General features: G+C 39.9%; 1 protein-coding gene across 1 annotated transcript in view; it reads right to left on the reverse strand.

Moving 5' to 3' along the window:
* Positions 1-26,204, reverse strand: part of Ofcc1 (orofacial cleft 1 candidate 1) — a 284,030-nt gene that overhangs the window by 71,915 nt on the left and 185,911 nt on the right. The window contains exons 13-15 of the mRNA XM_032884243.1: positions 19,500-19,718; positions 17,125-17,377; positions 11,028-11,191 (exon numbers count right to left, since the gene is read on the reverse strand). Coding sequence (XP_032740134.1) covers positions 11,028-11,191; positions 17,125-17,377; positions 19,500-19,718 — 636 coding nt within the window. The remainder of the gene's footprint in view (positions 1-11,027; positions 11,192-17,124; positions 17,378-19,499; positions 19,719-26,204) is intronic.

Genomic DNA, 26,204 nt, shown 5'->3' on the forward strand with positions numbered 1-26,204 from the left:
CTTCCTGGTGCCATTACATTAGGGAAGGTTCTGAGTAAACACAATATAGTCGGTTGGCTAAACTCCATTCGTATTGTTACTACATGTTGAAATGCACGTGGTCTGCAGTGGGACTGTCACACACGTTACAGGAGGCAGAGCACAGCTAAGTACTGGTATGTAGGATGATAGGTTTCTAGAAACCACCGATTACTCACCACCATGTTTAATATTCAATGGAATTCATCTGAGTCTGATTTGGAGTCACAAATAGAAGAAAACAGGGGGGAAAAAGTGCTCAGGAAGGATAAAGAAGAAATAAAGAGGGAAACAGAATTTCAGAAAAAGAAACAAATTCAGAAAATCCAAAGGTCTACACAGCTGGATACACAGTCAATATGTTCTTCTGATTCTGCTTCCAGAGGGAGCCACCACAGGGATCTAGACATTGGGGTGAACATTTTCAACATCTGTGTCATCTCACACTGTACAGGGACAATCGCCCTCTCCTTACGTTCCTCAATTTCTGGCTGGGTTAACACATGTGCTTATATGCCCCATTCTGGGAGGACAAAGTGTTGAGAGATGCACAGTGAGCTAGGCTGAGGCAAGGTTAGGATTCCAGGCTTGGGGAAGATGGAGGAATGGAGAGCCCAGAAATCACATCAGCCTGAATGTAGGCCAGACAGAGCCTGGTTGAGGTTGCACATACTGTATGATGGAGAGAAATAGTGCGTATCGTAGCAGTGAACTTGATCATGCATCCCTTAGCTATCCAGCTTTAATTCTCTGGGATATGTATGCAGAAATAGGTTATGTGAAAATTGTGGATTTAGTTATTTAAGAACCTTCCACGCACACTGTTTTATATAAAAGCACATTGGTTTGTATTCTTCCCAACAGTGCCCAAGAGTTCTAACTTCTTCAGATCCTTTTCAATGTTTGTCTCAATGGTCTTGATAGTAACAGTCCTTTGGTGTGCGATGTTATTATTCATGGTGGTTTTGATTTCATTTTCCCATTATCTAGTAATGCTAAGCATCAGCTCATGATTACATGCACTTTTGATATATTCCTTAACCAAGGTCTCTTCCAGTCTTTAAATAATGTTACCTTTTCATTATGGTATTGCAGGTTTTTCTTGTTCAGTCGGGATATTAGATAAAAGCCTTTTGCTATTCTCCTATACTCTGTGTCTGTATACTCTATTATACGTCATACTCTAAGTACAAATCTGTAAGTTTCATGGAGTACTATTTGCTTTCTTTGGATTTCATTATCTATGCCTCTGTTGTCATACTTAGGAGCTTACTACCAAGAATAGTGTCATGCAGGGTGAGAACTAACCATGTCGTTGTCATAAACCAACCCAAGGGGAATGTGATTTTTAAAAGGAAATTCTGTACTTGGGAATTCTGAGAGTATTTCGAGACCTGGTCTTGTCTTGGTTAGGCTTGGGGTTCTGTCCTTTCTAAGGGTCAGTCTGGAAGGATCAGCTTTGTCCTGTGAGCCCACACTGACTGCTATTCCTCTGAGGACACTGAGGCCTCCCATTATGCAGACAGACCTGTTTTAAGATCCGTTCCAGGGAAACGCACTGTGGAAAGGCAACCAAAACAGTGGCAGCATTTTCTCCAGTTAAACTCACTGTCTTAAATGTCGCCACCAGGAAAGCACACTGCTGATCACAGTGCTGGTGTCGTGGCCAATGTCAATGACCAAGAAGACTGTCGAGTGTCAGAGCCACCCCCAAGACGGACACACTGTCTGCCACCATGAAGCACAGTTCCCTGGCAAATGTGACCAACATCAGCATCACCAGGAATCCATCTGAAGTGTTTAGCATGTGAGATGGCTCATATTAACCCACTTAACAGATCATTAGTGGGAAAACATCACTTGGGCGGGGAGGCAGAGCAGAGGGCTCAGAGAGTTGAATGGAGACTTAGAAATACCAAGTTAGTGTAGAGAGCTGTCAGGGGGAGAGTAGGTGAATGTTGCGCCCCTGTGGGTTTGAAATCATTTGCTTCGTTGTTTGCACTTGTTTATTTTCACGTTTTGTGCATTTACCCCCATTGAAAACACATTATGCTGTATTTTTTAACGTGCATAAGGCCAAAAAGTCAAACTTTCACCCAGCTCCTTTGACATTGCTAAGGTGACTGAATGAACAAGAGAGCTGTGATGAGCGTTGAGCATTTCATCAAATGCTGGGAGGTGTTTTACAAACATAGCACCCCCCCATTGGAACATGTAACTTGGCAGTTATATTTCATGTTTAAGGAAAAGACTTATCTCCACCCTATAAATAAACATGTTCGTTTATTTATGAAATTTCTAATCCAATGATTTTTTTTTATTCTAGGCACTTCTGGTTCAGCACAGAAGAGAGAAGAGTCAAATACCTTGCTACTCAGATCAAAGATCTTTTATTTGGTCTGTCACATATGACCTCAAGTAGCTATGTGACACTAGAATACAGGGTAAAGTGACCTCAGCATACTGTTTGGTTTTGTTTTATTGCACAAATAACCATCCTTAGTTCTTGGTTGAAAATGAAGATGCTTGTGTTGTTTCACCCTTCAACTGTTTAGTGATATGGTTATTGAATGTTTTTAGGAAGAGTCTTTATGGAAAAAAAATATTGGGAAACAGAGCGAACTAGGAACTGACATCGTCCCTTGGTATTGATGCTATCAGAGACAAATGCTTCTGTAAAAGTACTTGTGGAAGCTCCTCACACCAAGTGACCCCAAAACAGCTCAAGTCAGAGACTGGCCTATCTCAGACAGTCTATGGCAGTCTTCATGCTGATAGGCACACCTTCCTGACAGCCACCAGCCAAACTCACATGTCCTGGGCCTTCTACTCATGGCTTGAAAGGACAAACCTTAGTCTGTTGTTTTAATTTCTTCTATATGAGAGGCATTAGTAGCAGGCTGATTTACCAAAAGTCACTTCACCAAGAGACAGATTTACCAATGAATCATTTCCTCTCTTTTTTTCCTTTTTTTAAATTAGATATTTTCTTTACTTACATTTCAAATGTTATCCCCTTTCGTGATTCCCCTTCCATAATCCCCATATTCTTCCCCCTTCCCCCTGCCTCTATGACGGTGTCATACCTCATAGAGGTACCCACCCACTCCCTCCCATCTCCCTGTTCTGGTATTCCCCTGCATGAGGACATTGAGCCTTCACAGGGCCAAGGGCCTCTCCTCTCACTGATGCCCGATAAGGCCATCTTCTGCTACATATGTGGCTGGAGCCATGGGTCCCTCCACGTATACTTGTTGAATGGTGGTTTCATCTAAGGGAGCTCTAGGGGGTCTAGATGGTTGATATTTCTGTTCTTCCTATGGGCTTGAAAACCCCTTCAGCTCCTTCAGTTCTTTTTCTAATTCCTCCATTGGAGACCCTGTTTTCAGTCCAATGGTTGGTTGAGAGCGTCTGACTCTATTTCTCAGACTTAACCGACTATCTTGTAGACTTCAGTTATTTTCGTGATGAGGTTTATGAAAGTTTTATTTTCTTGATATTTTCTACTTTGTTTCTGAAATATGGTCCCAATGTGAAGCACCAGACTGGATTTGAATATGTAGCCTAGACCAGATCCCAGCTTGTGGTGAGGTTCCTCCTTCAACCTCCCACATCCCACTGCCCAGCTCCTGCTATGACTTTTCTAAAAGAAAAAAAAATTCCCCATTTTATATTGCCATAGCTTCTCCTATCTATCTGGGAGGATGAGATCTGTTGAAGGTAAGGCAGAGGGACAGGAAACACCAAGATGGACCCAAAAGTCAGAAGGAGGAGGAGAATGCATTTAATGGAATGGAGGCAAAAACATTTAAGTGTATGTTCCAACAGCAATGAGCAATTCCGATGGCATTCACACTACTTAAAACAGGAGTTCTCGACCTGTGGGTGGCAGAGTTCAAAGGACCCTTTCATAGGGGTCAACTAAACCCATCAGAAAACACAGATATTTAAATTAGGAGTCCGAGCAGTAGCAAAATTACACTTAAGAAGTTGCAATGAACATAAGTGTCACTACACCATGAGGAAATGAATCAAAGGGCCACCACACTAAGAATCACTGACACAGGGGAACAATATATAGAATAGAACCCAAATATCAGAGCTATGTTTATCCTGTGCAAGCATGTTTCTCATGCACAGTCTTGGTAAATCAGGATAGAGAATGATTACAAGCCGGGCAACACTGTTGGGGTTATATTATCCGTAAAACCGTCATAATTTTTCATCAAGATTTTCTTTAATAAATTTTCATCAAAAATTGTCTTTAATAAAAAAAACCACTGTAAGAAAGAATGATTTAAAAGAGGGAAAATTCTTTGATTATTTCATATACCTCCCCCAAACAGTAATATGCTCATGATATTTTCATTGAAACTGGCCCTTAAATTATTTTTGATATAAATTAATTTTCCAAAGCATCAGCTAAAACCTATAATGCTATTTGGAACTGTTAAGTCAACGATGAAGAAGATACAACCTCACCCCGAAATTAATTAACTTGATTATCAGTGTTTTAAATTTGCATACAGCTTCCAGGAATCTAAACGCTTAAATGAATCTAACTTACATTTAAATCGTGGTCTCCAATTCTCTGTATTATATTAACAAACATATACGTGGCCTGCAGATCTCTGATATTATTCAGATAAAGGTTTTACAATTAAACTATGCAAACAATGTCTGCAGAGACGTCATTCATTTGCTGCAAGGCTAAACAGTGAGCTAGGGACTGACTACAAAGATTTAATAAAAAGATAAATTTTATAAAAGAGGCTGCAGAAAGAGGAAGCTCATCCTGGAGCGCACTGAGAACACAAAATGATGGATTTAAATCACTTTACCAATCCAAGAAGATAGACTGACAAAATAACTAATATTTTAGTATTATATCAAATTAACAGGCCAGGAAAATAAAAAAGATAAAAAGACATTCTGCTTAGCTACTGATTAGCCACACAAAATGAAGTGTGCGTGTGCCTTACAACAAGGAATCTAACTTTAAAATATCAAATTGCTTAACAGAGAAGAATAGAGTTGTACATTTTTTCATGAAGAATTATTTTTAAAATTTGAGCTACTTGAGTAATTTATAATATTTATGGAGAAAATGCTGTGCTGGTGGTGAACTTTAAACGCCTTACCTTTTTGTTTTGCCTTACTCTTTTCAGACAGGCTCTGGCTTTTTAGTTTAGGCTGCCCAGATGCTATGCAGGCGAAGCTAGCCTTTAACTAACGGCAGTAACTCTTGCCTCAGTCTCTCTAGTGACGGACTTACAGGTATACATGACCACCCTCTGCTAAGTATCTTTATTTCAGAAGCCAAATACAAATTGTAAGGCAATTAGGAAGCGTAGAAATTATCTGCTGAAGCTATAACAAAGGGGTTGACACTGTTATGATAGCTGGAGCTCATAACTGAGTGAGCAAACACACTAGAATGATCTCTAGAGGAAGGACAAAAGGGAGGTTTAAAGAGCAATTGACAAAAATATATCGATGAGATGGATCAGTAATACATAGTAAATACATGAAGATTATGTAGTAAATAAAGGAATTCACACTTAGAAGAAAAACAGGGTTCTGGTCCGTCCATTTGCATTGTGTAACATGTTATGATCAATTTCCCCTACCTCTTTTCATTTCCTGGAAAACACGTGCCCATGAAAATTCCCTATAGTTATTATAGTTATTCCATTATAGTTATCTTCAGCACATTCTACCTTCTCAAGCCCTGTGTGTGGATTTAGGATCCTATTCAAAGAATAATTTAAATGTAGGCAAGGTTCTGTGCTTTCAAAGGTTCATCAGAATTATTATAAGATGCAGAAAAAACATGAAGCTCTCGTCCAACAGTAAATATATTTATATACCTTATACTTCACACACAACATGTTGTGTAAAATTGTATGGGCATTAAATGTTTAAGAACTGAGTAAGGACAGTAAAATTTTTATCATACTTTAAGGAGAAACAATACCTAGTCTGTTCTTATGGTGCACATACAACTTGGTGAAATTAAACACACAAGATGGGAAGGAGGGAAGTAAATGCCAATATTTTCTTTGTCTAGATGATCAAATTATTGTGGTCTTTAATTTACTTTTTTATTCTTTTTAATAGTTTCTACATAGCAGTGATTCTTTCAATAATAAAGGAAAAAACATAAAAACACAAATTTTTTTTCCAGGTATAAAATCAAGCCCAAAATAAGTATACTTATTCTTAAGAGTCTTGTGCAGAGGCAAAAATCTTTGTTCAGTCAACTCTCTCATCAGAACCATGGGGAATGGGAATTCTGTCAACACTGAAACCCTTCAGTAACAAATTACCCAGACTCCTGGAGCAATAAGAACTAGTCAGCCAATCTCAGCAGGGTCCAGGTCCCATAATGAAGAGCTTCCAATGCCCAGAGCTAAACCAAATTCTCTGTTAACAGCCAGCATCACTGACTCTGTTTCCTTTGTGTTCCTCCAAGTCTGCCTGTTTATCAGTATTGTGGCAATAGCCCTGCACCAAGATCACTGCCTGTACATATTGACTAGATTTCCTCCTCTATCAGTCAGTATGCACAAATCTTCACTGGCATTTTTCACTAAGGTAAGTTCTTATAATTCTGTAACTCTTTAATAAATCTATGCCAGAAAAACAAAGCCAAAAAACCCCCCAAAATAGCAAGCCCTCTCCACTTTATTCCCTGCATGTATCTGCTGTAGGCAGTGCTTCCTTCAGAGAACTGGTCTACCCAGCCCCATATCATCACAGAGAAAGGTATTTTGAAATGGTTCAGAGGAAAATCGTTCAGCTGATACACTGAGTTGACTTATTTATACACTAAGGTTCATGAAGCTGAATTCTTCCAGGTTAATTATCTATGATATGCACATAACCCATCCATTTTATCCTTTCCCTTTATAAATTTCCCCCTGCTATTGAGCTTCCCACTCCTCTGATTTTGACTTCTCTACGGGGCTTTAGATATCTTTGTCCTTTGATATCAAAACAAATTCTACTTATTTGATGGATAAATTCTGTGCTAACTTTTTCATACTTCACAAATAATCTATATAATTAAATTGTCGATGTCAAATGAAGAATGTAGTTCTAAACATTTTAACTGAGGAGATTCATTGATGCGAGAGGAAATGATATATAACACTATCTTGTAATTTTTAAAATCACAGATGTATAAATTTCATGACCTATGCTCTTCTCTCTCTAACTTTTTGGAAACTCTACTCATTTTAAATAATACAGTGATTGTTCGTGTGAATCCTCTTACAAAATCCATGCTTGTGTGTTATATTTCATCATGTTATACAAGAAGAACTCTCATCATCTAGAAAGTGAACAACTTTGCTTGGGGGCACACTACGAGTGGGTGCTCAAATGTGAACTGAAGGATCAGGGAAGACTTCTTCCGTTACCAAGGAAAGTAAGTGCTCTAAAACGATGACATATACCCCTCATGGCATGTCAAAATACAAACCAGCCCTGGGTCAAAACAACACAATTCACCCTGAAGGATTGAGACTTCTATTCAAGCTATGTTAGTGATATAAGGGCCACATCAGAGGATGATCTGTCCACTGAAAGGAAACTGAAGCAGAGACTTCACTCCTCAAGCAACGACTATCCTATGAGAATCCCCTCTGTGTCCTGCTTTCAGAATCTGCAGCTCACCAGGGTCCCACCCTCTTCTGCATCTTGAGCTAACATCTGTCTACAACACTCAAAGATGTCTTCACCCATGCTCTACCTGTGTCTTCAGAGACTTTAGTCATCTGCTTTGCTTGAGTGCTCTCAAAAGGGCTCTTCCTTGTGGAAACTTGATTTCCACATAGAAATAGATTCAAATTTTATCCACACATAAAGGACTTCCTTTTCTAACTATATTTCACTTGTGCGCAGTTTTGTAAGAAAACAAAAAGTAAGCAAATACTGGCCACGTGCTACCATTCTGTGTTGAGTGAATCTCCTGCAGTTCAATATACTTCCTGCCATGCACTAAAACTCAAGGTATCAATAAGGCAAATCCATAGTCAGAGTTGCTTTCTTTGTCCTTTATCCTCATAAGTTCTTATAGGATATGTTCCCATAGAAACATCAAAATATCTCAAGGTGGAGGTTGAAGAGATGAGTCAACTGTTAAGAATAGTTGCTGCTCTTGCAGAAAGTTCCGTTCCCAGCACCTGCCTTCGCCATCTCACAATGACCTGTAACTACAGCTCCAGGAGATCAGACATACTCTTCTGGCCTCTATAAGTACCTACACACACATGAACACATACACACACACACACGGAAATAAAAATTCATTCAAAAACACAATCAATTAGAATGGAAATTCACTCATATTTTAACTCCCATAACCATTTATTTCCTATTTATTAATAATCTGTGCCTCATGGATTGCTATAGCCAACTCCCATCTGCTCAAGTCTAAAAGCTAAAGTTATGTGAAATAACATCCTCTCCATCAGTCTCTGTCTTCAACTCAGCACCCCCAACACACACAATTCTGTTCTGATCCTTACCCATCTTGTAAACACACCTCCACCTCCCATCCCACTGCCACTCACTTTGGTTGAGGGTTGGGTATCCTTTGTTCACATAATTACAGTGACTTTTGGGTGAGCTTTTCTTGCTTTCCATCTGCCACCCATTAAATCCAACTCTATTTCTACCAGCAGAATGAAAATTACTTAAAATCCCTCACTGCCTTCAATTTTCTACAGAAGAATACAAATTCTGTAGCATGGACCAAAAAAAAAAAATCCTCTAACCATGTGATCTGTGATCACATTATCAACCTAATCTCATTCATGTACTCTTGTGTGTTGCAATATTTTGATTCAACGAAGAATATATTTCATACTTCATCAAAACTGTGTCACTTTTTTCTTCTTGTCTTCATCTGATGTCATGCATGTCTTTGTCTTTGTTCTGGCCAAATCACACTGAAGTGTCAGTGATTACCCCTCAGTCCCACTGAAGTTTCTGGGTATTACACCAACCTTCTTCAGACTTGCACTGGTTTCTTATCTCCCCTCTACTCCTCAAATATTGTCTTGATTTCTTACTGCATTTTTAAAAATAAAATCTGACTAAGAATATTTAATGTGAGTTCTACCCCCCGTATACATAGCATGTTATCATAAATTATACACACATTGTCATACAACATATTTCTACCACTTAAGCAATTGAAATTATATGCCTGACAAATGGCAATCATTTGCTCTTCCTTCCATCAGTCCCTGAATATCAACATTCTACTCTGATTCTCTGGCTTTGATGGTTTTAGACATCTCACCATAGTACAATAATGTGGTATTTGTTTCTGGTTCTGTTTTGTTCTGTTTTACTGTGATTCACTCTTTTTACTTAGCACATAATGATCTCAATTCTCATTCATATTACTGTACATCCCAGTGTTCTGATCACTTTTTGTGGCTGTAATAAATCATTGTTTATATTTATTCTTCATCATCTATTTCTCTCCTGAGAGATTTCTAGGTGCTTTTCACATCTTAGTATGAATAGTGCTTTAATGACTTCAGTTCTTTTGGATTTATATGCAAAAGTGAGTATGGACTATATGACAGAGCTATGGATTAGTATAGATTAGCATCTAGAATATCAGTATAAAGGCAGGCTCTGACCACTACAGGAGGCAAGAGGATCCAGTGAGAACTACACAGTGTTTAGCTGATCTTTCCAATATCTGACACAATGTATTAGGGAAAGATAGGCTTCTTTAATAGACAATGGTGGAGTGGCTGGATACTGAAGAGCAAATAAACTTGCATTTTATACCATGCACAAATATCCACGCAAAATGGACATTTTTATAATCGAATCTATAAAAAACAGAGAAAAGCCAAAGGGGTAACTTTATGAAGTTCACCATAGCAATAAGTTCATGGATTTGAACTGATGCCCGAAGCCGACCTAAAGAGCAGCTTTACGCCTGGGAAACAGCAATTACATAAAAGGTTTCTCTATCATTTTTTCTTCTTTGTATTCATTGGTTTTATGGTGCTTTCACACACATATACACACACATATAAATACATACATACATCTGTACACACACACACACACACACACACACACACACATTCACTTTGCTTGCTTAATTGACAGTCTAGCACAACCAGATCATCTGAATACTCATGACCAAAGATAGATGATTATTCTTCAGTTGGTGATTTGTGAGCAGATGAGCAGTAGGAAAAGACAGAAAAATGGAAAGGGGGAAAATCATCCTTGACTTTACTGTCTTTGTCTGTCAAGGAATTACTCTTTGTTTCTGTTATGCCATTACCTGAAAAAATGAGAACAATAATCCTCAGCCATGCTAAACCTTTTCTCCCAACATCAACTCATGTCTTTTGCTTTTTGATTATGTAAAGAATTGTGCATAACGAGGGGAAATTCTGCCTGAAGAGTTAGATGTTTCTATTCTCTCCTCTTTCCTTTCCTTCATTCTTCCTTTTCTCTCTCTGTCTCTCTCTCTCTCTCTCTTCTCTCTGTCTCTCTTCTCTCTCTCTGTCTCTCTCTGTCCTGTCTCTCTCTCTGTCTCTGTCTCTCTCTCTCTTTCTCTCTGTCTCTCTCTCTCTCTCTGTCTCTGTCTCTCTCTCTCTGTCTCTCTCTGTCTCTCTCTCTCTCTCTCTCTCTCTCTCTCTCTCTGTCTCTCTCTCTCTGTCTCTCTCTCTCTCTGTCTCTCTCTGTCTCTCTCTCTGTCTCTCTCTCTGTCTCTCTCTCTGTCTCTCTCTCTGTCTCTCTCTCTCTCTCTCTCTCTCTCTCTCTCTCTCTCTCTCTCTCTCTCTCTCTCTCTCTCTGTCTCTCTCTGTCTCTCTCTGTCTCTCTCTGTCTCTCTCTCTCTCTCTCTCTCTCTCTCTCTCTTCTCTCCTTCTCACCCCTCTCTTCTTCCTTCCTGCCTCCCTTCCATTACAGCTCAACTTCAGGACTAAAAGCCAAAGAGCATAGTACTAGAGGCACCATACCTGAGGCAATACAAGTACAAAATCAGGGAAGAGATGACAAACAGCAGAGTGTAGACTACCACTGTCATCAGAGCACCAAGGATGGCTGGTTGCTTGATTCTCAGGAACATCCAGTAGAGTTTCGCTGCATCTGCAGTAGGAGTCTCCCCATTATGTGCAAACCTCTGAGAAAGGGAAGCATAGACTGGAATAAGGATGGAGACATCATCATGTCAGATTAATTTAAGGACATGAAACGCTAAGGTACCATAATTTGTTTCTAAATTAAATCTTGTAAGTACTGAAAATTGCACAAAGAAAGAGAAAATAGGGTGGGTTTCACGTGCCTGGTTTAGCAGATTTTTCTCATTTTCCCTTGCAAGGCTCGAAAGTGCACGCACTTGACGTGCAATTCATGAAGCAAAAGGCATGTTTTATTTATGTGCTATTAACTCGTGAATTTAATGAGCACAAGATATAAAGAAATTAAATGTGATGGTGGAAAGATGCCTTTATTTCTGAAGCAGATTTGATAGGAATTTAATTTGTGCGATGCATAAAAGGGATGGCTTATTTTAGAAACTTATAACAAAAAGTTCCCAGGCTATTTCATGTGAGCTTGAAAACTAAAGTTTACCTTAGGTTAATTTAAAAACATGCCCTGATTTGAGAGGAGGAAACACATATTCTATACTAGATCATAAATAAATGCAAAGTAATGAGGTCTTTGAAGAAATTCTGGATTGTAAAGAACCCATAGTGTCATCATGACACGATGGACCTCTGAATTGTGGGGAGCATGAATGTCCCTTAGATGTGATTCCCCTGATATCAGGTAGAAGTGATAAGCACTCTAAAGTAGGAATCTCTCCTTCCAGCTGAGAGAGAAAACCATTTCTTTAGTGCTTAAACTGGCAATTATGTAAATATAGTTTGAAAAGGCACTTTTAAAGGTAGCTAATCCGAATCACATATGTGAGAAGGAAACCAAAGACTAGACAGGTTAATTTGTATTTTCCCTGCACCAAAATATCTTTCAAGTAAGTGGGCAATGACTAGAATTCCAAAGTCCCAGCTATCAACTATCTGTTTACCACACCAGAGCTTCTATCGTATATCCGTGTTTGTTCATCATTCTATCTGGCAAAGAGTGGACCAGTGCTAGCGCTCTGAGTAGTAGATGGGTAGTGATTGTCGAATGTAACTCCTCTCCTGGTTCTCTGTCTGCTTTCTTAATGATAACAAAATAGATAAAAGGATGCATGCATTGGAGAAACAACAAGGAAACATGATATATGTTTGAATTCAATAATATAATCTGAATAGCAGGTGCCAATCATTTATTTGATTCTCACCCACTGAATGCCTATCAGTTGCTCTTCTGCTCAAATAAGAGAAAATAGTTACATAAGACACTAGGCTCGTGTGCTTCTCTCTTAAGTGAGTAGGGGTGACAGTAAGCATGTGTATAATGCTGGGTGATACAGACAAGCTTGCGTTGCAGGACGACATCCCAGATACTCAGGAGAGGCATGGCAAGTTCCAAGTCTGATCACATGGCAAAGTGAGCACTGGGGCAATCTGGACCAATTTATAATTCCTTCATCTCAAAAAAGGAAAAGGCACAAGGAGGTAGAATGCACCTCATCCATAGAGCACATGCCCTGGCTTGCTTAAGACCTTGCCAGCCCTCTGCACTGCAGAGCAAGAAGAAAATCCCAGGAAAGTTTAAATAACATATGGTGAAGAAACGTGACAAGAAAAAAAAATTGGTTTTCTAAAAAGCAGCAGAGATGCAATAGGTCTACTGGCATTGCTACAAAGTACAAACATACAGAGCGCTATACATTTGGAAGGCAGGAAGTCTTATTCTGACTCATGATCTCAGGGCTTCTGTCCATCGTCAGTAGGCTCCTCCATTGCTGTGAGGCCTGAGATGAGAGAGCCCATCCTAACAGGAAGCGAATGCTGGACCAACTTGCTGACCTCATGATGACCAGGAGAAAGTCAGAGAGAAGGAACCAGGGCCCTACTTACCCCTTCCAAAAGCATGTGTCCAAATGTTCTAACTCCCTCCCCTGGGCTGCACTTCCCAAAGGTTCCATTCCCTCCTGCTAGCACTCAGACAGGGAAACCATGCTTTCAAAATGGCGGCCTACAGGGAACACTCAAGATCGGAAATGTAATGTCAGGGTCAGGTGTGTTTTTAAACATCTCCGTCAAAGGTGCTACTTCTTTAGGAAAGACCTAAATGATTTGAAGAAAAAACATCCATGGACCTAAAATGGTATCCCACACTCAACACGCATGCTGTATCTGTGTGTATCTGTGTGGTTTTGATTCCCTCTACAGAGTGTGAGTTCTTGTCTGAACCAACAGAGCGATGCTCTTACATTGGGTGTTGTGCTCCTAGCAGAGCCTCATCACCTCATTATGGCCTTTTCATCATTATTCATTGTGAAATATGTGAATTCACCAAGTTTTATTCCCTCTTCAAATCTCATTACACCCAGCAATGGTGGGAGCTAAACGCTGTAAGTGATTTTATTGGTATGCATTCCTAGCTTTACATGGAGCTCATGGTTAAATTGAAGGCCGCAGTGCTTAACTATGTCATCGGGTGTTACATACATCACAAATAGCAGACTGGGGACCAGAGGACAGCTCCCCTTGACTTCTGTGATGTTTTTTTTCTCCATCACTCCATACATTTCTAAGGAAGCATTATAATTTGATTGGGTCTCTAAAAATTAGGAGTTGGAAATACAGTCCCCAAGGAAACAGTGTTGGGACACGGGGTCTACTGGGAGGTATTTCCATCCTGAGGAAAAGTAACAGAAGTTCTGAAAGCTGAAAGACACCAGTTGGAGAGTTGATTTGTGGAAATGGAGTAAATGCATTTTTTCTTTGCAACTGGAAAAAGAATACACTAGATTTATCCTGTAACATTCATGTCAACTTCTTCAGGATACAGCCATTCTGAGACAGTCGCAGTGGAGGCTGCCTTCCTATAGAATTCATCAGAGGCATCAGAGTCAATTCTGTATGCTTTCAGGATGAAGAGATGAAGAGAGCTGGCTTATATACACTGAGGCTGGCTGGGCCTTCTTCTGTCTAAGGGAGCTGACTGGAATAAGGAAGACCATTCCCCAAGGGCTGTAGACATTTGTTCTGAGAAGGTCTCAAAAGACATTCAAGGACAACTGGTTATCCTCCTCAGTTGACTTCCACTGTGGCATTGCGGTGAGCTCAGCACTTGCCTGCTAGATATGCCAATCAGGCTTTTGGGGGAAATTGTGAGATACCTCAGAATATGGTATTCCCATAATGCAGATGGCATCTTTACACGTCCTGTTCAACCAGGCTTGACAGTACAGTCTTTTCCTTGCCTGTCTGGAGACTCCTAAGTAAGACTGGGGACAGAATCCAGCTGCTCAGTCCACTCAGAATCCCAAATTCCACTCAGAATCCCAATGAGGGGAGCAGCCATGGGAAAAGCAATTAGAGAAGAAGTACGAAGCACAGAACTGGCTCAAATAGTTTTACCTTCTGCCAGTCAGCAAGGTGGCTAATGGTACTGACCCTTCAGAAAGCTGTCACAGCTGTGACATGCAAGTGGAAGAAGATTTCATGTCAAATACATATGCTTCTAGCAGCAGGGTGACATGAACACACAGGATAATAATGTACACTTTGAAGCTCATTGTAATAATGTTTAATGACTGATACGGTGTCTTTCTATAATTGTAAACCACTACTTCTAAGCTTTACTAGCAGAGGTCATTTAAGTATTCCAGATTCTTATGATATACAGTGGATTCGGAACCTCAAGGTCCCTAGTCTTGGCCATCCACAGGAAGCAAAAGCACAGCCTAAGAGAAGCCTTCCTTGACAAGGTCTCCAGTAGCATCTGGCCTAAGAAGTGGTCCAGAGAACTAGCGTCACTGACGTCACATAGGACCACAAGGGATACAGAATTATGGGCCTTTCCTGATGAGCCACAGTGACAACCCTGGAGCTCACAGACTTGAATGCTGCTTCCCATAGCATATGAGAGCCTGGGAGAAGCAGAAGAGGAAATATAGGCTATTTGGTCCTAAGTTGCCTGTTCTGACACCTGAGGTGCACAATACGCCCTTGAGTGCATCGTAGATCGTGCTTTAGGCTTTCACTTTAATTCTATGTGATTGAGAGCAGCAATCTCAAGCATAATTAACAGCATAGGCCACCAAAGGACTGAGATCTGCTAAGTTTCGTGATCTAGACTAAACCCATGCACACCAACTACGAAACTTTCCTTTCCTTGTACACACGGTATGTGGAACATCAATGCTTGACTTCAGACTCTCTTATGAATGAATGTCACATCGAATTAATTTAGAATTGCCACCTGTCCCCTGCTTGGAGATTTATATTATCACCCGGTGTAGATACAAAATTTTTAATTTAGATGGTCCTTTTTAATTTTAAAATTGCACACTATTTTATTGCCTCCAGAACAAAGTGTGTTTGGTTTAAATGATCACATTTTTGGCCACTGTCTTCAATTGTGCTTTGGTAACATGATATAAAACTTTGGGCAACTGGAAACTCTGATAAAGATGCTAGAGTTTATGTTTGGTTGGAGTCTCAAATGATGGACAGAAAAGTGACAGATGTGCCATTGAGCAACCCATATGCTGGCCTTTTGTCTTCTAAATGATATTAGTGATTGTGGGTCCTTCCAGTATGCGACTCAAAGCATCCTGTAAACCTAAGACCCCAGTTTCTTAAACTATAGTCCCTTAAAAACAGGGTCATCAGAACTTGGTAAAAGCAAAATCCTGTGTCCCCTCCATACCCATCTAGGAAAGAAACCGTGGTACGGGCTCCAGAAAGCTTCGTTTTCACAAAGACCTGGAATAGGCTCCAATACAAAATAAAGATTCAAAACTATCTATGTCAGACATCGGTAATATGACTCAGTAGAAGGATGCTTCTCTACCCTGTGTAGAGCCTTGGGTTCGATCCCCAGTATGGGAAAAATAATAATTAGTGTAAGCCAAGAAACTGCTGCTGTCCAAACTCAAAGCAACTAGAGATTCGGATGTGGCAAGAAAGTCACAATAGCCACAACAATTTTATACCAAATTACAGCTCACATGTCCATTAGCAAATGAAATATTTTATTAAGACTGAACAATTATTACTGAAAAGAGCAAAAACTCAGTTTCACAGAACAACATATAGATACTCAAAGTTTTAAGATGAGATTTTGATACAGTGGAAAAAATCCAGCTCCGAAATCAGGAACTGAGTCCTAGTTGTAACTATTGTGTGAGCTACATGTGTTACCTCAGATAAGTGATCACATACTATGTAACTATTTCTTTCAACTGTAAAACAGAGGACAACTTACCTCATTAACTCAGTTTTTACAGACGTAACAAAGAAATTGTATGACAATGACCAAAGGCGCGAACTGTATCACTAGAATCCTGTCCTCTATTTTCCTCACACACCTTTGCACATCTGTGGGAATCATCCAGAGTGCTAAGTCTGTATTTTAAGGTGAAATGTGCTTGTCACTTCGTAGCCATCACAAAAGTTGGAACAAACGCCTGAGGGGTGACTTTTGAAAAGTTATGACTTCAAAATGTTACGGCAGCTCTCTCATCTCTCATCTTTTTATTTGTTACATAAGGCTGTCCCCGCAGAACACAGAGAGGCAGCCCATCACACTGAAAGAACTATGGTAGAAGTGCTTTCCTGGGAAGTTTTTCTGTAAAAATCCTTAGTTTTGAAAAATTTAAAAAAAGCTACGAAAAGTTTTTATTTGTATGGATAAACAAAGGACTTCAGAAATAATTTTCAAATTATGATAGCTAACTTGTATTTTATCTTCCCAGTAATTTCCTCACTTATTTTTAAAGTATGTATTTTTAATAGTTAAAATGAAGTTTGAGTCAATTATATGAGACATCCATGATTTTTTTTCTTCTGCAGCAAGGCTTAATAACTTCAATTCAGGATGAATACGGAACGACATCGTTATTGAAACATCCCACGTCAACCAAGTCATGCACTAGGCTGAACTGCATGCCAGGGATTCATATCTTGGTTATTTTATTTGACTTACCCCCAGGAAAGCATCCACTATAAACACCGCCAATGGGTCTAGAACTGTCCATAGTCCCATCGTGATGATTAGCTTTGACAGGGCATCCGGGCAGGAGGAAAACAGTAGCTGACAGCCCCATCTGATCAGAAGCAAGGGGACCATGATTGTGTTTAGAGCTAAAGGCCCCAATACAATCACAGCTAGCTCTTCTCCAACGTGAAGTGAAGAAATCGGGTAGCAGAGCTCAACAGTGTAGGAATAAAATTGGAATCTGTGGGGGAAAGCACCCAACAAGAATGACACAAAAGCCAAATGTGCAGAATGATTGACAGGTGCATGTGCTTAGCTTTCTTTATTAACCATACAAGGGGTGGGGGTGGGGGAGAAGAAGAAGGAAAGTTGACCCAAAATGGCACCTGAAATTGAGCGTTAGGAGTCTTCAATATTTCTTGAGCACCACCAGGACATTACACAACCATGGAAATGCAAGTGATCCCATTCATTGTTCTCAATAAACAAACAGACAAACAGACACATAGGATGTTGAGCGTGTTGTTTGAGCCACTCAGAGCTGTCTGTAAACCAGGAAATTCTCTGCAATACACGGGACATATTAGTGGACAATTTTAAATGCAAAATACACTACCGAACTTTCTAGTGAGTCAGTGCCTTGTAAAACTGAGAGATAGACATAAATCTAATGAGCCTTCAGAATTTGGCTGAAGTGTATTGATTTTGCTTATGGCATTTTTTGGAGTGACTTCCAACATCAAAAACACAGTCATCACTAACAACTGAAATTTTATAGCTTGGGGCTAACCGCATACGTCCCAGCCCTGTGGGTTAAATACAGCTCAAGCCAGTAACTCAGGCCACCTCCAGTCTGGTGTTGACATCGTCAGCCCCTGCCTTGTGAGAATTGTGTTCATGTGAAGATCTCTCTCCAATTTGGCCTGTGGAAAACTGTGTGGGACACAGTTCGCCCTTCTTGTGAATCGTAAGAACTCCACTGGAGAGAGGTTTTATCCATTCCTTGACTACTTCTTCAAAAAAGGTTGATGCTTTGTTCCTGTGTTGTCATAGATATGAAATAGAATGATATTGATTTCTTAGCATAGGACCTGACAGAGTGAGGGCAAAGTTAGTGCTCATTATTGGTGTTGTTACGGATAGAGCCAGTGGCCAGATGTGCCTTGGAGCTCCTGTGTGAGGCAGGACTGTGGATCTAGGCAATGGACCCCCAAATGTTATACTATTTCTAGCCCCTTGCTTAGGAAACTGACTAAAATGAACTATTGGAATATTCTGCATCATCTTATTGACAACTAACAAAGCTTCCTTTACTAATGAAGGTTAAAAAGTGTGACTAGTAAGAAGTAATTAGCTCAGGCTAGCACACATATCTTTTACTTTGGAAACTAAGGAGATTGTGTGTGTGTGTGTGTGTGTGTGTGTGTGTGTGTGTGTGTTTATAAACTCATATATATATATATATACATTAAAGGTACATATAGACAGATAAATGTAGATAAATAGATAATAAGCATGTAGGTAGTTGATTAGATATAGAGACATACAAAGAAATATACCCATGCAGGACTCCCTTCATGCAAATGCAGTTATTCGACTCATACACATTTCACACTGACAATATATCCCAATCTCAGTTACTCCATTTCATGAGAGAATCAAAATCTCTGTGTGCGTACATACACATAGGCATTTCTTTACACAAAGTCATCAGTTTTTCATGATCATCCTAATGTAAAATATACACATGTATGTGCTTCTACACATGTATGTACCGTCTGCATTTGAGAAAATGAACTTTATTTGTGGTGTTATCTATGTCTATCTTGAGTGTCTATGGAATCATGTTTATGGAGAGACAACCTTTAAAATACTATGCCCCTCAGCACAGCATAATGGCCCAGAAAGCTGTCTGGGCTTGAGTTTGGTTATTATTTGAATTCATCATTTTGTAGAAGAGGCCGTCTTTGCTTTTCTGAGTATGGTGATAAATCAGCCAGACGCACATTACTTCTGAAATACCTTCAGCCTGTGTCACTCTCATAAAATCAAAATAGAACAAACACATATTTGCCAAGTTCCTTCTTGGGTCTCGCTCAGACGTCAGGACATATTTGAATGTGCTGAATTTTTAATAACTATGGGTGCACGTGTTAAGTATTTGTACATACAGAGCCACCCACAGCCTAAAACTGCAAATACAATAAAAAACCTTTGCTCTCAGGTAAATACTTCTCTGTTTCTTCAAACCAGGCCTCCATTTTGGGTTGTCCAGCAGGTTAATGGGGAAAGGTACTATGTACTTTGCTTTGCCCTCGCAAGATGAAAATACACCCCTTTGGCTTGCAGAGGAAAGCACTTACTTTGTAACTGGAGTTGACAGGACCCAGAGGAACAGCCACTGGCCCAGGTAATGTAAATAGAGCCTCAGGAACCAGAGAGAGGCCATCATCAGAAGGAGGTACCAGAAGCTCTGGCTTTGCCATTGAGATAATTCAAGTTCTGAAAATAAGGACATCCATGCAAAGTGGAGGTGCTTGGACAATCTTCCAGATCCACAGCCATCTGCAACTGAGGGGCGGCTGCAAGCAAAGAATCATGGGTAAATTCGGGACCTACTTATACCCCCAAAAGAACAGAATTATATGAAATTATTTCTAAGCATTTGGAAGTCAAACACATTTGTGTTCTTTTTGGTTGCAGTGGATGACTGAAGTCACCTTGGGTAAACGTGAGTTAGGGTGCTGATAATGATAGTCATGAGACAGGAATCCATCCTCCTCCCAAGCCCCACTAAAACAACAAGAACAATAAGACAGAAAAAAAAAAATCTCAGGCATTGGTATTAGAATTCTCGAGCCCTAACTGGAACATAAAAACAGTAAACTACTATGGAAAACAGTATGGTGTATATAATACCAAAATTAAAAACTGTAATTACCATCTGGCTCGCCGATCCCAATTATGAATTCTACCCAGAGGGATTGAGAGCAGAGCAGAAATGTGAGACCCACATCCCTGCCTGGTAGCAGCATCTTCAGCAGACAAGACATGAAAGCAACACACACACACACACACACACACACACACACACACACACACATAGACACACACAGAGACACACACACAGACACACACACATACACACACACACAGACACACACACACACACACACACACACACACAGACACACACACACACACACACACACAGAGACACACACACACACACACACACACACACACACACACACACACACACACAGACACACACACACAGAGACACACACACACAGACACACACAGACACACACACACAGACACACACACAGACACACACACACACAGACACAGACACACACACACACACACACACAGACACACAGACACACACACACACACAAACTGATGAATGAAGGATGGGAACGGACCCGATAATACACAATAAAGGGTTGTCCAACATTAAGTAAATAAGGGACTTCTGACAGATGCTACAATGTGCATGAGCCTTGAGAACAATTAAAGTAAAATAATCCAGTCACAAAAGGACAGAAACTACGGGATTCAGCTACATGGCCTTTATATTACAATTAAAGTCAGGAGAAGCAAATATTGAATGGTATCCAAAAAGCAATCCTTTCCTGTTGGACAATGGGTCACAGTTTAGGCTTTCCAAGATGAAACATTCCTGAGATCAGATGACCAGCAATGAGAATACAGACATCACTAAGCCACACACTTACATCATGAAGTAGAGAAAGAAACAATTGGACACAGTAAATTTAATTTTTCTAGAACAACTTGAAAATTTAAAGTATATTCTGTCTTATCTCGCCAGCCCACAATATCATATATTCTTAAGAGTAGGGTTTTTTATTGGCACCAGTGAGATAGCTTGGCGGGTAAGGGAGTTTGATAACAAACTTGACAACCTGAGATTTGTCCCTGGAACCCACATGGTAGAACAAATGAGTTAACTCCCAAAAGGTGTTTTGACGACCACCATACATATATGTACACACACACACACACACACACACACACACATACACACACACTCACTCACACCAAAAGTGACAAAAATTAAGTTTATCTGTTATTTAAAATGAACTAAATCATTTATATGCCATTAAAATATCATTAATTTCATATATCACCAGTGTACACAAATAAAGTCAAAATAATTTATTATTTAACAGAACAGTGTAGAATCCATGGGCACATTTGAAAGATTTTATTTAACAAAGCTCACCACTGTCCGAAGACTGTCAGATACAATGACACGCATGCCATGGGCAGAGAAGATAAGTCATGGAAACATGAATTTGACATCAGAATATCGACAAATAGGGACAAGGCAGTGACCTCTTGGTCTTCAGAGAGTAACAAGGCATCAATGCTGACACTGACAGTTCCCTGAGTGTTTTTCATGGAGAGATGGACTGCCACCCACTTTTGTACTGAGCATGGAGCATGCCTTTCAATCACACACATGAAGAACAGTGAAGAAATAGTACACACACACACACACACACACACACACACACACACACACACACAAACATGCTCGCACCCTTCAGGGGACCTTGGTTACACACAGAGATACTGTCAGGGTTGAAGTCTCTTAGAAGAGTACCCCAGAATACCTTACTCCTTTTCCACCGTGGGAAATGAAACACAGACCTTGCTACACCACTCAAAGCAAAAATATCCTGTACATGATCTCTTCTGCTAATTATTCCATCGCTGTTTGGCCTCTTCAAAGAAAGGAGAAATCAGATGCAGGTTTCATGTTGTGTTGTTTGCAGAAAGCTGGAAAACTCCAAATGGTGCAAAAGCAGAAAGGATGCAAGCTTATTGGATGAGTGAAATTTTCCATTGTTCTTCTCACATCCGTTGATGTTAATGACTAAACAGTTTGAGTCCTTGTGCACAGAAACTGCCCCAAAGCCACACTCATGGTTAGCTTCATGAATTAAGTACTCCCACCCCTACTTAGAAACAAATCACTGCATGTAAGCCATCTGATTGAGAAAAAAGACAACCCAGGTTACATTAACTACATTCACATGCCACTCAAAACAAATGTTTGTTCTGCATTAATACAAATCAATATTAGTCTCCATTTGTTTAATGATAGTAGCCCCACGTGTGGGTTCAAAGTATTTAGAAGTTAATAATCCGATGCTTAACATTTATATGCCTAGAAATTTGATATTAATGAAAGAACTGATGATGCTATGTAATTCTAAATAAAATAGGAATTAAAATGTATTAGAGAGGCTAGTGAGGCATAGTTTTATAAATGATGCTATATTACAATGTATGGTAGCTTATGCCTTATAATCATGTAAAGTTTGCATCCGAGTCCCATATAGTTAGAGTATTAGATAGAATTACATAGAGTTAGACATCTACCATTCTATCTCCACAGACCATGCTCTCAGTTGACTTGCCATAGCCTCTTCGTTGGACCTGTGACCATGTAACGCACAATTACAAGATGCCCCCTGTCCTTGACTACTATTCCCATCAACATTTCCACGATTCTCCCCAGTTATGTACAGAGTCTGAGCATCCAGAGGACAATAAATGGCATCCACCCCTGGGGTACACTACGTAATACGTAGAGTGTGAATTGATTTGTTGGTGATGAAGTAGTCATGGAGCACACAGATCCCTGGAAAATCACACTGACGTCAGCAGCCCCTCCTTGCTTCATGCGGATGGTGCTCCCATTGCTCAGGAGGGAGCTGCTAAAGGGAGTGAGGAATAAGGAGGCCAACCAGTCTTCAGCTCTTAAATGAAACCTATGCCTCCGAACTTTAGCCACATTAATTATGACACCCATGTATCTCCCTTGCATGCCCAACCTTTATAGAGACCTGAAATGAAGCAAGATTTCTACAATTCATCAGTGTAATAGTAATAATAAAATAAAAAACATTAGAGGAGGAAAAGCATGGAACGTGTTCTTAAACTCTCCTCTGTAGTGAGCATAAACCCTAAGGAGTTGGTGAACCATAAAGACTCATCAGCTGGCCATGATAGCCTTTATTTTAAAACCAGAACTAATAGATGGCATTAAAATTTCCAGTCCTTTCTGAAACAACTAAACAAAATCCACATGTGACATTTAAAAAAATTTAATGATTGCAGATAAATACTTATTTCATTGGGTCATTTTTAATTTTATCACTATTGATCAAGAGGTTGTTTTTCTATTTGTGGGTATGTGCCTTTATGTATTTGTGTGTGGCTGTGTGGGTGTGTGAGGGTCACAGATATTCCTCTGTGTCAGTTCTCATCTTCCACCTTATTTGAAGCAGGACGTCTTATTTTTCTACCTTGTGTACACCAGTCTAACTGACCTGTGAGCTTAAAGGTTCTGCTGTATCTGTCTCCTCTCTCATCCCAGGCATGCCGAGATCACAGATGCATGGGACTGAACCTGACTTAAGATGACTTCTGAGGATCCAAACGAAGGTTCAGATGCCACTTATGAGTTCTTTATCAACCGAGTGATTCCTCTAGTCCCATTGTCATCTATCATTTTTTGAAAAATCAAATATGCTCAATGATTCTGAGTCTTTCTGAGACTTGTTATTCAGTATTTCAAGGAGCCATCCAAAGGAAGATATTTAAAGATGTCAAATTGAAATAAATAAAATGAAGGCAGAAAAGAACATGCAGAAGTCACATCTAAGTGTCTCCAGTGATACAGAACCAGAACTAAAGCACAAGTCAGTTACATGATTTGCTCAAGGTAACATGGCCAGCAGCCAAGAATATTCTTTGTGTGTTCCTGTCTTCCCATAAGGGCTTTTCCCCCATCACCTATTGAATGAGTTTATCACAGAAAAGTCAAGATCAAGAGACACCGGAAGTCTTTCTGCAGCTTGCCCTGTTACCTGAAAGGAGGGATGCTTCCTTTGCAGAATTCTGGTGACTCCTAGATCATCACTGAATGTGTATATGTGTATGTCATGCCAGGCCCTATGATATTGGAGATATATATATATATATATATATATATATATATATATATTCACCTACCTTAAGTCCCATCTGTCATTGTGAAAAATTATATGACAGTGGTGAATTAAGCAGCAAAAGAAAATTTAATTACAGCTTAAAATAAGACTATTGTAAATTATTTGAAATGGGCCCATTGTAATTACAAGGGTCTTCAAAGATTGGAAGACGACAGTCAAGGAGATAGAGAGAACCAGAGGGACAGTCAACAAGAGGGCAGCATATAAAACCTTGGTCTGAATTTGTAGCCTATGTAGATGGCCAAGCAATTAAGACTAATTATAGAGTGGGGGAAAGAACAAGGAAGCATTGTCCCTTGGCACCTCTAGAAAACTTTTCATTTCTACCAGAAACTTCCTCCAGAAGTGCAAAATTAGAACTCTTTGTTGCTCTAAGTCACAGGTATACACAATTTGTCCCAGCAGCAATGGAATATGAAGGTTGTTCAATGAGTAGATGGCAAGGTCTCACACGGTGAGAGGCCTTGCCATCTACTCATTGGATTTTAGGTCCATTAACAGACACAGACTAGTGCAAAGCACCAATGTGTGGGACTGAGCCACTGTGTACGTGCTTTGATGATACAATGCTATGAGGAAACGACAAATTCCCATGTCAACCTGAATCAGAGTGAACTTCTCTGACTTCTCCAAAATGAAGAGAAGTTATGAAAGCAGTAGTGGAGGGAACAAGGCACAGCCCCTCTCACCCCTTCCACAGTTCTCAGAAGATTAAAGTCTATTCTTTTTAACTGACAATAGATTTAATCTATCTTATTTATTTTAACAACTTATTATTACGTTTGTGTGTGTGTGTGTGTGTGTGTGTGTGTGTGTGTGTGTGAGACAACATGTGTATGGGACTCATTTAACAACTTTGTAAAACTTACTTTCTCCTTCCATTTTTATGTGAGTTCTGGGAATTTGACTCAGGTCACCAGGCTTCTGTGGAAAGTGCCTTTACCCACTAAGCCATCTCACTGGACCATCATCTTATTTTTGGATATGAGAACCTCTCACCAAACTTGGAACACATTCTTTTGTCTAGACTGAATGGCCAGTGAGCCTGGGAAAGCCAACTGTCGTAACATCCTTATATCTGGAGCTATAAGGACCCTTCACTTCTGCTTTTATGTGGGTGTTTGAGACTCAGAGCCTCATGCTAACATGGCAAACACTGTGCACATTGAGTCATCTCCTTAGTACCAAGGGAAAAAATTCTAATATTGCGTCTGATAATGGGTGAGAAATTCAGCCATCTGTGGATATAAAGATAAGTATTTAGCATACAGTTAGGAATAATATTTATGTAGGAAACTCACATTAGTGCATTCTCCTCTAGGGTCAATGACCAATGACTAGAGAGTCATGGGTAGTTAACTACGTTTGCAGTACCAGATATGACTGTGGAGCAGACCTAAAGTCCAAGTAGAAAGTTATTGGTTGCCCCCAAGATAAAAGTGCTACAGTTGCTCCATTGGGGATAACTTACAACATCTGCCATTGTGTTTCTTGGGCTGTATAGATGGGTGGGACTACCAACTGTTCCTCTTTCTTGGCAGCTTTTAGAGCACCTTCCAAGACTGTGAGAGTTAGACCTCAGACACAAGGCTTCAAGATCAGTTCCAGTTTGATTCCTCCAAGGTCTGTGTCCAAAGTGTATGGTGTCATCAGGAATCAGATCTTACTATCAAGTTCTGGGAGGCAAGCAAAGGCAACAGTATTAGTCTGTCTTCTTGGAGGGTATGAGGGCAGCTGAGAGACATTATCTTCTAGACATGATAAGGAAACTAAACCCTAAAAGTCCCAATGATATGACTGCATAAACAAGAACTTCATAATGAAATAACCAGGTTCCATGCCAACGTGGATAGTAAATTTCACAAGGCCCCACCCCTAGATAAGAGCTATCAGTAGCCAATGGTTGTTGGAAGAGAAAAACAAATCTCTTTTCCCCAAGGATAAGGCCTTAGTCTCTAAACACCTATATATACAAGCAACATTAAATGGATTCAGTAGGATATAATATTATAT

This window comes from Rattus rattus, chromosome 14 (genome assembly GCF_011064425.1).
Source record: "Rattus rattus isolate New Zealand chromosome 14, Rrattus_CSIRO_v1, whole genome shotgun sequence".
NCBI classification, from domain to species: Eukaryota; Metazoa; Chordata; class Mammalia; order Rodentia; family Muridae; genus Rattus; species Rattus rattus.